The sequence below is a fragment of the Osmerus mordax genome, chromosome 28, assembly GCF_038355195.1.
Source record: "Osmerus mordax isolate fOsmMor3 chromosome 28, fOsmMor3.pri, whole genome shotgun sequence".
NCBI lineage: Eukaryota > Metazoa > Chordata > Actinopteri > Osmeriformes > Osmeridae > Osmerus > Osmerus mordax.
The window spans coordinates 1,171,612-1,188,298 of NC_090077.1; the positions used below are offsets into that span (position 1 = coordinate 1,171,612).

Below are 16,687 nucleotides of genomic sequence, written 5' to 3' on the forward strand. Positions count from 1 at the left end.
TTGTTTCTGTCATTGCCTACATGAGTTGGGAGAACAAGCTGAATTCACACGTTTTTATTCGTAGCTAACAGGTGTACACATTTTAAAACATGGGCTACATTCTCTTTCCTTAACAATAAACGACTATGAGGAGCATGCCAGCATCTGAAGCGATAGAATACTGCGCTGTCACGTTTGTGTGGTGAGCGGCAAATTCCCCCTCCAGGGCGTTGGATTGGCCCAGCGGCGCGGGGGGCAGCAACACACAGAAACACACATTGCTGCTTTCAGCAGAGGTGTAGGTCAGTCCCGCTGCAACGAACAGCGCAGGTGGATGTACACTAACAACCGGCTCACATAATTCTCGATCTCGTTGGTTGTTTGTTTAGTTTTTCCTTTGCTTCGTTATCATTTCAGGGAAGTGTAGAGTGGAAAAGGAAAGCCTAGTGTGGTCTTCAATTCACTGGCTGAAGACGGATTCGTTTAGGAACATTCCAGGTAAGCTTTATGCGGTCAGTACACCAGTTTACACATCAACTGTTCGCATAATTTTAGGCTATAAAAAAGATCAAGTTATCATTGGTAGGGTTACATTTAAGACAGGATGCAGCCACCGACCTTGTCTTGGCTGGGATGATGATGGTGGTGCCCAGACTAGACAGGGATTAACCAGCTGCGATGCTGATGCTGCCAGTCAACCATAAACGATTAAGGACGTTACTTTCATTACTGTCATCAAAATCGGTTATAGAAGCGTTATTTGATACGATTTTTGCACAGAAAACGTGATTAACTGTCGATAAAAAAGTCGATATGTTTTGTGTGCTGTGAATGATGGATTAACGCAAAGCTTTTACATAACGTCGCTGCCGGTTGATGCGGCGGGACAGGTCCGGTACCCCCGTATAGCCGCTTGTCAAGGCGGAAAACCTAACGAAACAACCAGAGCGTCACGTTTTCTCCACCACTCCTATTCCCACTTCTATCTTTATCATCACATCCACATCACTGCAGACCGAGTCCTTTTATATCTGTAGGATCTGTGATCTTTCAGACATCTGAACACAATATCACTCCCGCTGTCATATGATCTTAATGCATAGTTTTGAAATATTTTGAGGCCTGAATTCTATTAGTATCTGTCATTTATTGATTCAATCATTATTTTCAGGCAGTGGTGATTTGGGATGTAGGGTTGCACACCATTGGGTTGAAATCATTTCTTAATGGTGATCATTCTAACATTGCTAAATATATACACCAGTGTGGCCTGTTCATCTGTCATTGTGAACATATGGAAAAATACAAGGATTACGCTGGAAGCTAACCTGCTGGGGGGATATAATCTGAGCTAATCTATCATATCACTGATTTAATTCAAGCAGGTCTGTGAACATATATATTGCTACTTCAATCTGCGACCAAAAAACCCCCAGGGCTAATGACTGTTGAGTCAATTGGTTGTCATAAGAGCTCTCCTGTCTGAAGCAAAAATCATTGGGGATTGAAAACTTAACCAAACATCAGGTTACATAATGAGCATTAATGACCCCCAGATGAATTATTCCTGGATAAAAGTAGTATATGGTTTTACATACTTCGTCTTGACCTGACCTGAGAGATTTACTGGTTTATTTTAAAACGTGACTCAACCTCCTCTCTCTTACTTGTTATATAAACAGGGAACGGTAGTGTTGTGAGATGGCGTCATGTTGACAGACTGAGAGGGGTAAGGTAGTGTTGACACACTGAGAGGGGTAAGGTAGTGTTGACACACTGAGAGGGGTAAGGTAGTGTTGACACACTGAGAGGGGTAAGGTAGTGTTGACACACTGAGAGGGGTAAGGTAGTGTTGACACACTGAGAGGGGTATGGTAGTGTTGACACACTGAAAGTGGTAAGGTAGTGTTGACAGACTGAGAGGGGTAAGGTAGTGTTGCTTGTGAGCTTGAAGAATCCCATCTTCCCTTGACAATATTTATCAATGTCAAAATCTTTACCTGAACCAAGCTGAAGATCTTACATTGATAGGACAGCCAAAATACTTCTCTGTTCTTCAGTCATAGAATGTATCGACGAGCACCCTGGAAAAAGAGTTCAGCTGCTTCAATCTGTCTGCCCATGTGGTTTAAGGCTAATGAGCCACCATGTTAATTGCTGACGGTGCTGGCACAGTTTTAAGAAAGGGAAGTCTTAACCCTGTACTTATGTCTCCCAGTGCTACCAGCTAGTCCCTACAAAGCCCCTAACCTCCTTAACCTCCAGCACAAAAGGGACTACGGAGAGAGATTGTAGGAGAATCGGAATTTGTTAATGTGGTGAAGACTTAATGTTGTTTGCGAGACCATGGACTTGACCGCAACAAGGTTGTAAAATAGTGCTGAACGGAAGAAACAAACGAACGGTTCTGTCGGTTTGTCGAAGCGCTGTAAATGACTCTAGATTGTTCTCCAGCTGTTGTGCTTCAGTGTTTGAGTCAGGCTGTGTGTTTGTCACTGGGGTGGTTTGTCACAAGCCTGACAATCACTACGATATCCACCCTCACACCAAGACGTCAGACAAACTGGGAGTCAGATGGCTGAGCGGTGAGGGAGTCCAACAGTTCGATTCCCAGTCGTGCCAAAAATGACGTTGTGTTCTTGGGCAAGGCACTTCACCATACTTGCCTCGGGGGGAATGTCCCTGTACTTACTGTAAGTCGCTCTGGATAAGAGCATCTGCTAAATGACTAAATGTAAATGTAAATGTAAACCCGCTGTCTGTGGCTTGCCACATACTGCAGCTGAAATCTAATGACGATATTTAATTTACTGTTGACCAAGCCATTACCATGCTCTTGATGTTAAAAACAACTAGGTAAACCCATAATCCTTGTTTTTCATTGTTGAAGATATGGATCCGAAAAGAGGAGAGGAGAAGAGTGGAGTGAAAAGGAGAAGGGTTTGGGTTGAGGTTTGAAGGGTGGTGTGGGGGTGGTGGGGTGGAGGGGGGGGGGTAGCTCGTAGAGGAATGGTGGGACAAAGCTGTGCCTCTGTGACAGATGGGACCAGAGAAGGAGGGATGGAGAGCGAGAGAGGAAGGGAGAGAGTGGAGAGAGAGGCATAGGAGGAGGAGGGGCGACTGGTGGCACAGAAATAACCCACTGGGCCTGTGTGTGTGTGTGTGTGTGTGTCTCTTCAAGTGCCCATGTGCGCAATTGTGTGTATGTTTACATAGAAAGCCTGTGTGTGTGCTTGTGTGTGCGTGTGTGTCCTATACAACCTATTTCCTCTTTTTTTTACGTTTCCTTTGCCTCATCTGAATAGTGTTGATCTTGCCTGTATCTCACAGTATGCAGAGCAGTCTCAGAGGCAGGTTGTTGTGGCCTATAAGAGGGGGGATCGGGGGGGGGGGGGGGGGGGGGTGACGTAGCTGGATGTGCCTCGGCCTGGAACCTTATCTCGGGGTGCAGGTGTGGCATGCAGGGACCATGTGTCAAACCGACGAGGGAAAGAGGCCAGGAAGAGGCGCTGGGAAGTCACAGCAGCCAATCAGAGCAGCCGTTGCCTCGGTGACGCCAGTGTCAGGCTGTCTGGGTGTGGTCTGGTTGTGTTGGGCTGAGATAAGTGAGTTTCTAATGAGGCCGTTTGACAAAAAGCACACCAACATAGACACACACAGGCATACAGTACACACACACATATACACACTGCTACACGTGATTTCCTTGTTCTTGTAACATGCGTTGGTTTGTATTTAGACCTGACTGTGTAGACTGCAGAAGGCTTCCCCATTTATCTTTTCATGTGAAATGCATCACTAACTCAGTTGCTAGGTAATCGTAATGGTTTGTGAATGATCATACTGTCCCCAGGACAGTGGCTGACTCATGTCGGAATGAATCTCATGGAGTGAGTCAGCATTTGGACCCTGGAGAATTATATCTGTGCCCCATATAAGTGACGTTGCTGCTGAAACTCACTGCAGCACGGGAGGCATCCGTTTCTTTGGAGCTGAATTGGAACTGTAGTGTATTCATTTACAGCACTGCCCGGGGAAACGTCCTGTTCAAACGCTAAATGTGTCAAACGTAGCACTGTTTCTGACAGAGACATCACAGCGACCATGAAGATGGAACCGATGTTTCTGCTTCTGAGTGTCATGTGACTGGATTCTTAGTGTCATGTGACTTGGGTTCTGACTGTTCTAGATGCATCCATGCCTGTGTCTCCTCTGCTGCTCATGTCAACTACAGTCTGCTGAGATACCAGGACCGGAGAAGGAGAGAGATTTAGAGAGAAGAGGAGAGAGATCTTCTACAAAATAGATTATAGAAGAGATAGAAAGAGATACTGGACAGAAGAGGAGAGAAAGACAGGAGAGAGTGACTGGAGAGAGAGAGAGGGGGGACAGAGAGGAAAAGGGCAGAGACAGACTCGTGTTCAGGATCATTCCTGAGACTCTTATACACTGGATGCTACACGTTCACTCATCGCGGCGACTGAACTGAAAACAAATCGGTTCCTCCTATCGTAGCTGTGTTTTAGAGACCCCCTAGATGTGTCTTCCAGGCCTCCTTGCTCAGCGGCCTTTGTAAAAGGAGGACGTAAAACCCACTGAGTGTTATTAAGAACCCCCCTGGTGGGTTCAGCCCTTCCAGAGAACCACATAATAGAAACAAGGTCATAAACCAGCGAGCCGGTCGCCCTCCGTTCTTCTCCGTGCCCTTCTTCTGCTCCGACACTGTTTAGCATGAATGGGGTTAGTCAGCAGAAATAAAGCTAGCATAGACAGTGACAGAGGACTTGGAGGGAGACCTTACCCAGCCGGCGCTCAGGCCACGGTCTAAAGCTCCGGAACCAGGCCCCACAAACCCAGACACTAGGCCCAGTCCTAGCCCTCCAACCCCAGCACCAGCCCACCATCTCCCCAGTTATAACCCCAGCACAGGGCCGGGACTGGCAGTTAATCACAGTAATGTGCAGCTGCAGAGTAAAGACAAAGGGCAGGGATTAATTCCACGGCTGGTTGCTGGAGGCAGCGGGGTGAAAGGTCGGTGATGGCCAGGATGGTGCTGGTGCAGATCTGTGGGAGGCTGGCTAGGAGGAACAGAGGATGGAGGGTGTTTCCAAATCCTCCGGTTCAGCAGTTGTTTGTCAGTGGTTTGTCTCGTTCCCTTGCTTGGTTATCGTGGTGTTGCTATGTGATGTTACTAAACAAAAGGCACTTTGAAAAACCGTGACTACAAGAGGTGCACAGCCATGTAGAAAATGGTAGTATTTATGTGCCTATTGTTTTGTGGCTTTTAAGGGTGAGTTGAGTGGCTGGATGCACTATTTTGCTTGGCTGCTTTGCGATTTGTCTAATGGCTCCGTAAGGGATGTTGGAATCCAAACAAATACATTCCACATTCTATATGATACCCGTGAAGGATTTTGAGTAACTCTCTCAGCATTGTAAGGCGTACAATGTGTCGTGCTTGGTCACATCGCGCTACATTCTTCAACTCGGGTTTGTGTGCATTGTAAACTACAGTCTCATTCTGAGTTCTGTTCAGAGAGGCATGAATATTCCACATTCTCTGGCAAGACAATGTTAGCAGGTTAGAAACTCTATCAGTCAGGCAACAGTCCATGCACACATATGACTCTGCACACTCTCACACACATACACACACACACACACATACATACTCACATTCTCACACACACCCACACACACATACATGGAGAGAACTGACACCCTGTAAATGCCTGGCTCAGCCCACACACTCCACAGCTCTCTCTTCTGCACACACACACACACACACACACACACATAGTCTTCACAGCCCACTCCTTCACAACCGATCTCCTGTGGTTACAGTTACTATGCCACAGGCCAGCCTCCGCACTCAGAAGTTACCAGGGATCGTCCAAATTTAGAAGATATTATACATGAAAATGTTTTAATTTTGCAGACTCTTTTATCCAAAGAAACGTACAGGGGGGATTTGAACCGGCATATTTTTTATCAGACATCAAATGCTATAGCTGAGCTACACCCTTCTCAGTGTGTATGAACTCACAGACATGGAACTCACAGCATTAAAAAGAGCTGTATAATATAGGCCCATGAGGTTAGGACAGAGAGTAGCCACTGGGAAGGGTCAGAGAAGGAGAGATCAAGCTGAGTAAACTAGAACCCAGGTATCGATCCATCCTGAACATTTAGTCTGAAACAGGACCCGCCTCAAGGGCAAACGTTATTCAACACCAACTCTCAATCTCCCATAGGTTCTCCAGTCCAGAACCGTCTATGTAAACAGACCGCTGAAGGTCTGACTTAACTCGTCATATGTGGCGCCCCAGTGGCTCACTGGTTAAGTGTGTACACCATGTAGGCTTTACCACAGGGACGCGGGTTTGAATCCAGCCTGGACCACTTCCTACATATCCTTCTCTCTCTCCATTACATTCCCTGTCTCTCGCGCTTGTGACTCGTTGCCAACAGCAACACCACAGTGACAATAACGATGTTTGCTAGAGAGCATTCATTCCCTCACATCTTGGCGTTTTTCCAAGCTGAACCCGGGCATGTTCCCAGCGTGGTCGTCTGCCCTGACAGTCCAGACGTGGTTCCTGTCTCTCAGAACGTTGGGGAACCCCTCGCTGTGATTGGGTTGTCACGCAGAGCCGCATCGCTTTACACCATGCTGTGCAGCTGTTTACACTGTGATGCCAGGTTGTGTGTTGTGTGCAGCCTTCTGGGGGAGAGAGAGAGAGACTGACAGAGAGAGAGAGAGGGAGAGGGGGAGGGAGAGGGAGGAAGGGAAAGATAGAGAGAGAGCTACTGTCTCACCATGTCCCAAGTGACAGAGACGTGTTAGGATGTGAATAATTTATTCACTGGTGCTGCCGAGCCTGAACATGAATCAATACCTTGATGATGGGCTGTCGGGGGATGTGTGGGGGGGTCTCCCTTTTCACCTCCCCCCCCACACACCCTCCTAGGGGGAGACCAGACCTGTGTCTGGACTAGGAGACACCATGGAGACACTGGGGGCTGGGTTAGAATGTCTAATAAAATTGATTCAGTGTGTGGGTATGTGTAAATGTATCTGTGTGAGTGTGTTCCTAAATGTGAACGTGTTTGTGAGGGTGTGTGTTTCTGAGTGCAAGTGTTTGTGTGTAAGTTTGTGTTCTTCTTGTGTGTTGTGTTATTGTGTTGAACGCTGTGTCTAACCGGGCTGCTTTTGTGTTGCAGATTGGGGCTCAGGGTGCGAAACCCAAGAGAGAAGGAGATGATTCCTCTTACTGTGTGAGGTAACACTACTGCTGCCTGCCCAGACAAACCAGAGATGGAGAAATAGATACAGAACAGAGAGAGAGATGGAGAGAGAGAGAGAGAGAGAGAGAGAGAGAGAGAGAGAGAGAGAGAGAGAGAGAGAGAGAGAGAGAGGGGGAAGGAAAGATCGAAAGAGGTAGAGAAGAGTGAAAGAGAGATGAAGGAGGGGAAGGTTCTTATTTCAGGGATGAAGAGACTATTGATCTCTGGCTGAAGAACCTGCCAGTTTTAATGGTCTTAATCATAATCCACATACACTTACAGAAACACTTACATCAACCATGAACTTCCTGATTACGCCACAGGCATAGATCGTATCAAATACTCATGACAAATGGAAGAAATAACATATTTGTGATCATTCATTCTTGTATATATCGATTATAGGGCCAAAGGAGAAGCTAGGGAGCAAACTGCACCGTAATTCTCAGAATACAGGAATCGAGCTGAATTTAACGATCTTTTAGATGTTATTGTTATGGTATCTGTGAAGAAGACATCAGTTTACAGTATGTAAACAAGGAACAACAAGACTTGTGTGACACTATTCTCTGTATCAGATAGATTTTTAGGGGGTTGCGTGTTGCCTTGTACCAGTAAAACCAGGCTCACATTGTGTAGACAACCAGAGCAGGCATTAAGATGTGGACCATATGGTCCAAATATCAGACCAGATTAGTCTGGTGATACATATTCTCTTCCCTGATCCTTTTAATGGTCACATACACACACACACACATCAAACGAACACAACACACCCAATGCGTCATCCCAAACACTGCAGACTGGCAATGTTAGTCAGTCTGGAAACCTGTGTGTTTCTTTTCAGTAAGCTGACAAAGGCCTGCCAGCCCTAGAATAAGTCCTTTGTGACAGAGCAAAGCAGGACACACAATGCAGAGGTGTTGGTGGCAAGCTGCTGGACTGGCTGCCAGGCTGATGGTACTGGGCTGTTCCACAAGCCGCCTAGTCACCCAGCTCTGCACTGGGACACACACCATCAGGGTTAGCCTAACACACTCATTCTACTGTATGTCTATTGTGTTTCCACTGCGTTCAGTTCGATTTGACTCATTCTGGTTTTTATCCCAAAGTGGCGTACAAATTGTTCAGTCGATCTGATCAGATCTCAACACCCTGATGTATGACAGTGTGTGAGAGTTTTTTTTGTTTTTTTTTTGCTGGTAGCTATGGTGATACTGTGATCTAGGACGTGGGCCAGGGATATCAATGAACAGGGCTTATCTGGAACCTTCCAGAAGCCGGTTGAGTGCCCTTGTTATCAACACGTTTTTGTAGACGTTTCAGATTATGAAGTTGTCGTGAAGTTGTGAACAGTAAAATCTTGTTAATATTCTAATTTCTCTTTCTAACTCTCTCCCGCATTCTCTTTTTCCCTCCTGTAAATCCTGACCCAGGGAAGAGACAATAGAGTCATCGTTTAAGATGATGCCCAAGGTAAGCCACAGCCTGTATTTTCTCGGGCTTATCATGGGTTTCATCCCCTAGCATACTACATGAGGTTGCTGGGCAACAAGCCTCCAGATATAGAATTAATTTTTTTCTCTCGTCCTGTCTCATCTCCCTACGAATCCAGCCCTGATTCTCTACGTAGCTCTCACAGCTAATCTCTCTGTTTTACTGGGGTTTTCACACCTCTGACCTGTGTGTGCGTGTGTGTGTGTGTGTGTGTGAGCAGCAGCTGGCCAGGACCTCCCCAGGGAGTGTGTGTTCCCTCCGAGGGACCAGTGTCCCGGGGTCCCCAGCGGCCGCCATCGTGGTGAGTCCTGCAGAAATACAATTTACTATTAATCATCATTAATCAACGTGTCTGACGGCAGTATCCGCATACTGGCTCACATTAAGCCTACCTCTCCTCTCCCCTCTCCTCCCCACCCCTCATCACCCCTCCTTTCTCCTCTCTCTCCTCCTCTCCTCTCCTCTCCTCTCCTCTCTCTCTCTCTCTCTCTCTCTCTCTCTCTCTCTCTCTCTCTCTCTCTCTCTCTCTCTCTCTCTCTCTCTCTCTCTCTCTCTGTCTCTCTACTTTCCTCTCTCTCCTCTCTTCCTCTCCTCTCTCTCCTCTCTCTCCTCTCCTCTCTCTCTCTCTCTCCTCTCTCTCTCTCTCTCTCTCTCTCTCTCTCTCTCTCTCTCTCTCTCTCTCTCTCTCTCTCTCTCTCTCTCTCTCTCTCTCTCTCTCTCTCTCTGTCTCTCTACTTTCCTCTCTCTCCTCTCTTCCTCTCCTCTCTCTCCTCCTCTCCTCTCCTCTCCTCTCCTCTCTCTCCAGGCCAGGATGGATGATGGGGTGATAGGTTATAAGGACTTGGCAGCCATTCCTAAAGACAAGGCTATCCTGGACATAGAAAGGCCTGACCTGATGATGTATGAGCCCCACTTCCACTACAGTCCAATGGAGCGTTCCGAGCTGCCCTGTAGCCGTGAGGTCAGAGGTCACCGAACAGCACAGCGATCACCATGACGATGATGATGTTTAGCACCAGGCAGACTCTCTGGAATAACACCACTGAAGACGGATGAGTAGGAGTAGGAGAGATGTCAACTAACAGTGTTTCCCTCCTTCTCTCTTTCTCTCTTTCTTTTCTCTTTCAGAGGTCCATGTCGCCACGCTCCCTCTCTCCCCCTACCTCTCCCGAGGTAGGATGGATGGATGAAGTCAGTGTTTTTTTTATAATATCAAATATATATGTATATATTTACTGTCAATATCTCATGTAGATTTTGTCTGATGGCTTCTGCGTTCTCTGTTTTCAGACTGTTTTGTACAAGGAGAGGCTGGAGAACCAGTCACCTGGAGGTTCCTCTCCCGGTTCCACCATCCAGACTATTAGATCCTCCTCCACCATCCCTTCCTCCACCTCTAAGACCCCACTGTTGCACTTTCACAGGCCTGGTAAGCTTCTCTTCACTTCTCCTCTACACATCTCTTCTTCTCTTCTCCTTCAACTGATTGTCCCTCCTTTTCTTTCCAGGCAACGGCACCAATCTTTATAAGAAGCCACCCATTTACAAACAAGGTATGTCAAGAAAAGCATGTGTAATGCAGCTTAACCTGCCTTGAAACTGATTTAAACCATACACTTAATCACCCTGTTTGCATGTGTGTGTGTGTGCGCAGAAATCTTAGCCCCTATCCCCCAGGGGAAGCACATAGAGGACCTGATCATCGAGTCCTCAAAATTTCCTGCCGCGCAGCCACCTGATCCCAGCCTGCCCTCAAAGATAGAGACGGACTACTGGCCCTGCCCCCCCTCCCTGGCCGCAGTTGGTACGCCCCACTCTAATAAGATGGTGTCAACGGCAACTGGTCTGATTAATGATGAAGGACAGAGTAGGGGTGGGAGATAGAGCAAAAATAAATGAAGGAGAGGAGAGAGAGAGAGAGAGAGAGAGAGGAGAGAGAGAGAGAGAGAGAGAGAGAGAGAGAGAGAGAGAGAGAGAGAGAGAGAGAGAGAGAGAGAGAGAGAGAGAGAGAGAGAGAGGTAGAGAGAGGTAGAGAAGAGTGAAAGAGAGATGAAGGAGGGGGAAGGTTCTTATTTCAGGGATGAAGAGACTATTGATCACTGGCTGAAGAACCTGCCAGTTTAAATGGTCTTAATCATGATCCACACACCCTTACAGCAACACTTACATCAACCATGAACGTGTCAGACAAACAACCTGACTCGACCATCCTCTTCCTGTTTTTCTAGAGATAGAATGGAGGAAGAAGGCTGTGTCTCAGAGGAAGGATGGAGAGATGAACGAGGAGGATGAGGAGTACGACGACGGGGACCTGGAGGACGTGTCGCCAGGGTTACGCTTGATGCAGACACAGGAGCTGAACAAGGTCAGAGAAACATGGCATGTTGGGGGTCACCTATACTCTCAGACTGTAATTTTACTGAAACATATTCTTTTAGCAGATGCTTTTATCCAAAGAAACATACAGGGGGAATTTGAACCTGCAACCTCTTGATCTGCGGTCAGATACCAAACACTCCACCTTCTCTTTACCAACCCTGCAGATCACCAACAATCTAAGTTTAGAGCTTTAAAGCTCGCAAGTTAGTTCATGTTTTCCACGATCGTGTCCTTACATATACACAGTGTTTCAAATACAGTTACAACAATATACCAGTTCTGCAGCTCACCTATAATAGTGTGTTTTATGTTTATGAGGTAATGTCGAACCATGCAGGTGTGTGTGACAAATGCTGTGACGATAACGTGTGGCAGATGATGACAAAGCATAGTACCCACAATCTGGTGACATGGCACCCACATTCTGGTGACATCACACACTGATGGGGTCTGCTTCCAGATCCAGTCCAACCTGGGGAAGATCATCCTGAAGGAGGAGCTGGAGAAGGCTGTTCCCCTCCGCAGGAAAACCCGCTCTCTGCCCGACAGGACACCCCTGCATGCGGGTGAGACACACACACACACACAGTAAAAACCTGTATGCACAAACGCATCTCATAGGAGTGGTTGCTGTGAATCTGAGAGTGTGTTTGTGCCCTGATCTCCCGTCTTCACCACCACCAATCGGCTGCCGGTGAAGACGGGACAGACAGATGTTCCACACTTCCCCTCCTCTGCTCCCCTCCTCCGGTTCTTCCACCTACCTCTCTTTCCTCACGTTCTAGTCACTCGTTCCCTGCCCACTCCTCTGCCTCGCCTCTGACTCCATCTTTTCTCCGGCTGCATCTCAGAGCTGTATGAGAGGCAGAGACCTGCCAGAATCTCTCTTCCCTGTCAAAGCGTCTATCAGTTCATCAGGCTGTTTACTTTAGTGAAAACATCCGCTGTGTACAGTCACATGACCCACCTCTGCGTGGCTGCTAAACCCTCCGTATATCTATCCAATGTTAAAACAAGGAGCTTTGCCGTTTTTAAGCTTAAACAGTCTCATTCATGGCTTTAAATGACTCGCATCTGTCACAGTTCCATCATAGCTGTCCATCCTCCAGGAGACTGATGTTTACTGACACTGCCTCACAGGGACGTTTGCTGTCCCTCCGATTACACTCCAGGAGCGATTAACTGTTAGTCCCCAGTGAAAGCAGCACTGCTCTGACCTCTAGTGGTCAGGATGAAGAACTACTACAAGGCCTTGACTTCAGAGCAAAGGCAGTATAACATTTACATTTAGTCATTTAGCAGACTCTCTTATCCAGAGCGACTTACAGTAAGTACAGGGACATTCCCCCGAGGCAAGTAGGGTGAAGTGCCTTGCCCAAGGACACAACGTCATGTGGCATGGCCGGGAATCGAACCAGCAAACCAAATCTCTCTCGTATCTCATATTTGAATATATGTAAATATGAATATGATAATGATGTCAGTCATCAGTGTTCTTTGTTCTGCTTCTCAGGACCGAACGGATCCAGATCTGTCTATTTTCCAGCAACGTCCAGCAGGATTGGTCTCACCAGGGTAGGTAGTGCAGGCTGGACTGCACATACAAACTCACTCTCAGTATCTGGTCTCACCAGGGTAGGTAGTGCAGGCTGGACTGCACATACAAACTCACTCTCAGTATCTAGTCTCACCAGGGTAGGTAGTGCAGGCTGGACTGCACATACAAACTCACTCTCAGTATCTGGTCTCACCAGGGTAGGTAGTGCAGGCTGGACTGCACATACAAACTCACTCTCAGTATCTCTCCCATGTCCCTCTGAGACCCCTACAATTCATTTATGTTCAGTATTAGGGATACTCATTTGAGGCTAGTAACTTTTAAATCATATGGCCCTTTGTGTTTATTTATTCTGTCCAATTGTAGAGGACATCCTGGGCTTTCTAATGATTCCACACGTGAACAAGCTGTAGACGCATGACTACAGCGAATAAGAAAACGAACGTTGTGACATTTATTTAGCTGAAAGCTTGTTTCTTTGACCTGCTTAACGCAAACAAAACAAAGACAGTTCTGACCCTGGTCCTCCTCTGCTCTCCAGCTCCAGTCAGTCGAGTTCTCCTCATCTGACACTGACAAGGGAGAGACAGGTGAGAGAGAGTCTCGTACCCCAGGTACCTCAGGTACCACAGCACAGCCCACAGTGTGACCATGGTGTACTGCACGCTGGTCTCTGACACACATTCTCTTGTCTTGTCTCCTCACAGGTCTCCAGGTACCGTAGATATCTGGACCAACACCACATGACCAAAAAACACACTTATTTGTGATTTCTTTTTTTCTTTTTTATGATTCCCATGAACCACCGTGTGTATGTGCATGTGTGTGTGTTTATGCAAGTGTGTGTGCGTACATGCGTGTCTTGTCTCACAAATGCGGGTTTATTGTGTAGAACGGAGAGGCCCAGAGCACCAGGATGGACCGAGGGACCTCCTTACCCAGCATGCTGGATGAGAAGGTAATACACACCATGTTGACTGACTGCTGACTCACACCTGGCTGTGACAGCAGGCTGCAGACAGCAGGCTGCAGACAGCAGGCTGCAGACACCTGGCTGTGACAGCAGGCTGCAGACAGCAGCCTACAGGTTCATGGGCTGGCGTTGCGTGGCTTGCGATGGGGCGCCAGGCTCATGCTCCAGCTCAGCCTGTGTTGTTGCTTCCTCGCCCACCTCTCCAGGTCTACCCCTACGAGATGCTGATGGTGACCCACCGAGGCAGGGGCAAACTGCCCCCCGGCGTCGACAGGACCAGGCTGGAGGTAGGATCACACACTTACAGTACACTGTACGCCATCGTGTGCTGTCATGTTGTGCTGTGGATGATTAGTGGCCGGGCCAAAGCTTAGCTGTGACGGTGGTGGACCTGTAGATGTTTGGGCCAGATGTGACCTGAACTCTGTTCCCACCTGTTCAAACCTGTTCCCACCTGTTCCTTCCTGTTCCCACCTGTTCCTTCCTGTTCCTTCCTCCAGAGGCACCTGTCCTCGGAGGAGTTCCTCAGACTCTTTGAGATGCCCATAGAGGAGTTCGACTGCCTCTCCCTCTGGAAGAGGAACGACATGAAGAAGAAGCTCTCCCTCTTCTAGACTACACACCCCACAAGCCACTGCACTTCCCGCAACATCAGACGGAACCCTGAGCGCGACTGTGACCGCCACGGCAACAACAACAACAATGATCCTGAACGAGCGTAGTCATGGAGATCGACGAGCACACAGGCAAACACAAATGGGTCCCTCACATCAGCGTCCCCCCAGCCCTCATGCTTCACCTGGTCTGTAACCTTGGTGACAGGCTACAGGTGCACTAACCTGACGGCAACAAACAGGCTGGGGCCCAGGACAGAAAAGGGTACGTGGTCCGTTCTGATCAGCCCACACCATTAAGATAGGCTCGATGTTGACTGCTTCAGAACCGACCACTGATACGCCTGCTTGGTTAGACTGACGGGTTTGAGCTGAGTTATAGCTTATATACAGTATGAATCACAGTTCTTAGTCCTTAGAGCACTGCCACAAGGAAAGCCATAGAAATATTCACTTTAGCAATCTAACAAACCTTACCAAACCTACATAATGTGTACTCATGAAACAAATACAGCAGATCGAGTTGATGAAGTGACAACTTTGTGGTTTCGAATTTGTCCAACTTTCGAGGGGTGTTCTATCTTCACCATCATGTCCTGTGATCTATCATGTCATGTGATCTATCATGTCATGTGATCTATCATGTCATGTGATCTATCAGCACGCTCCCCCTGAAGGCCAAAGGCTCGTCTGTATATTATATGCAAAAAAAACACCTCAAAACCACAACTATGACCAACATAGTTCATTACTGAACAATTATAGTCTTATACTAAAGCTTTGTATTGCCCACTTAAATCACTTTAAACCTTCCCTGTGCTCTGATTGGTTGACTGGTTGCCACGATGATGATTAAGTGCAGTTTTCCTGTTTTAAAGGAGAGAATATAGAGGAGTTATCATAAAGGTTAGCTTCAAGCTAAATAGTACGGAAGAGTTAGTGTCTATGTAAACTTTGAGCTACAATGGGATACACTAAATGCATCCAAGCTAGCTAAGTTAGCATATAGTTGCTAGTGAGAGCCCTACCTTCCCAGCACTGGCCAGCACTGCCCTGTTTCTACAGAACAACTTTGTACACCGCTCCCTCCTTTGTCACTCCCAAAATTGACTTTTGGGTCACTCGTAAAGAGGGTTTTAGTCTTATCTGACATCCGCTGGTGTTGCTTTTGTGACCAAATTATGTGCAGCTATTTTTTATCTTCCAAGAAAGTGGCATGTTATTCCAAATAATGAAAAAATATACAATAAAAAAAGAATAATGTAATTTATCATATTAACACAAGCCTGTCAAATTAACACATTCAATATCAACCAAGAAGAGAAGTTTGAACTGCACTACCCTGAGGATGCATTCTCTCTCTCTCTCTCTCTCTCTCTTTCTCTCTCTTTCTCTCTCTATCTCTCTCTCTCTTTCTCTCTCTCTCTCTTTCTTTCTCTTTCTCTCTCTCTTTCTCTTTCTCTCTTTCTCTCTCTCTCTCGGTCTCTCTCTCTTGGTCTCTCTCTCGGTCTCTCTTTCGATCTCTTTCTCTCTGTCTCTCTCGGTATCTCTCTCCAACTCTGTCATTCCCAGCTGTGACATCTCCACCGAGTCACACAGATATGTGTGTGCCCCTGCTTCGGCAGGTCAATAAAGCAGTATAAATCTACAAGTACAACCACAATCATGTGACGCACACTCACACGCGCGAGGCTTCCATATGCTCTCACAGAATGAGTCTGTATTGAACTCCGAGTCAATACCACTGCTTTCTCACCCAGCTTCTCTTCACGCTTTGCCTGTTAACACGTGCTGGATAAAAAGGAAACTTGGAGAAAAAAATGGAAAAGTAATCTTGGCTTTAGAACTGATTGATCAATAGTCAGCTAGGTTTTATGAATCTGTACGTCATTGAAATACTGAAGAGTTTGTTGTTTTGATTTATCCTGTTATGTAGTTAGAATATTATGAGTTGATATGACTAATATATTATTATGACAAGAAGATTGTTTATTTACAGTTTATTTTCTTTTGTACTTCTGTGTTTTTCCATTTTGGTTGAATTCATACGATGATTTGGTGAACAATGAGCTGAATGGCATACCAATGAAGAATTAAGCTCTGATTTGGGACAGGTATGACCATCTCTTGTAAAATAATGCCTGTCATAATACTCCTAGGGTGCAAAACTTAAGAATGCACGCGGGCGTTTCACATTTGAATGAAGTTGAAAGGACTGCTATGAATGGTAAACGGTGAGATACAATAAAATGCATTTTTGGTTTGAGGAATATGTTTACTGTCGTTCTGATGTGACACATGCACAGACCAACACCGATAGCTCGTTTATTGCCTCCTCCTAGTGGCGAATATTGGTATTACAGTAACATCTGTGAGACGAGACTTGACGAGAGTTGAGGG

General features: G+C 46.7%; 1 protein-coding gene across 2 annotated transcripts; it reads left to right on the forward strand.

The window, feature by feature from the left end:
- Nucleotides 1–303: 303 nt before the first annotated feature.
- LOC136937895 (dematin-like) lies at nt 304–16,551 on the forward strand. Of its 2 annotated transcripts, XM_067231029.1 has the most exons (17): nt 304–477; nt 7,204–7,262; nt 8,703–8,742; nt 8,984–9,064; nt 9,569–9,724; nt 9,892–9,954; nt 10,054–10,192; nt 10,272–10,316; nt 10,418–10,567; nt 10,992–11,128; nt 11,603–11,708; nt 12,656–12,717; nt 13,242–13,290; nt 13,408–13,415; nt 13,593–13,658; nt 13,880–13,960; nt 14,174–16,551. In XM_067231029.1, the coding sequence occupies exons 3-17, from the start codon at nt 8,731–8,733 to the stop codon at nt 14,285–14,287; spliced, it is 1,269 nt and encodes a 422-aa protein (XP_067087130.1). In that variant the 5' UTR covers nt 304–477; nt 7,204–7,262; nt 8,703–8,730; the 3' UTR covers nt 14,288–16,551. The 2 variants fall into 2 exon arrangements, with proteins under 2 accessions (XP_067087130.1, XP_067087129.1); XM_067231028.1 differs by lacking the exons at nt 13,408–13,415; nt 13,593–13,658; nt 13,880–13,960; nt 14,174–16,551 and having other exon boundaries at nt 9,892–9,936; nt 13,242–13,375.
- The last annotated feature ends 136 nt before the right edge of the window (nt 16,552–16,687 follow it).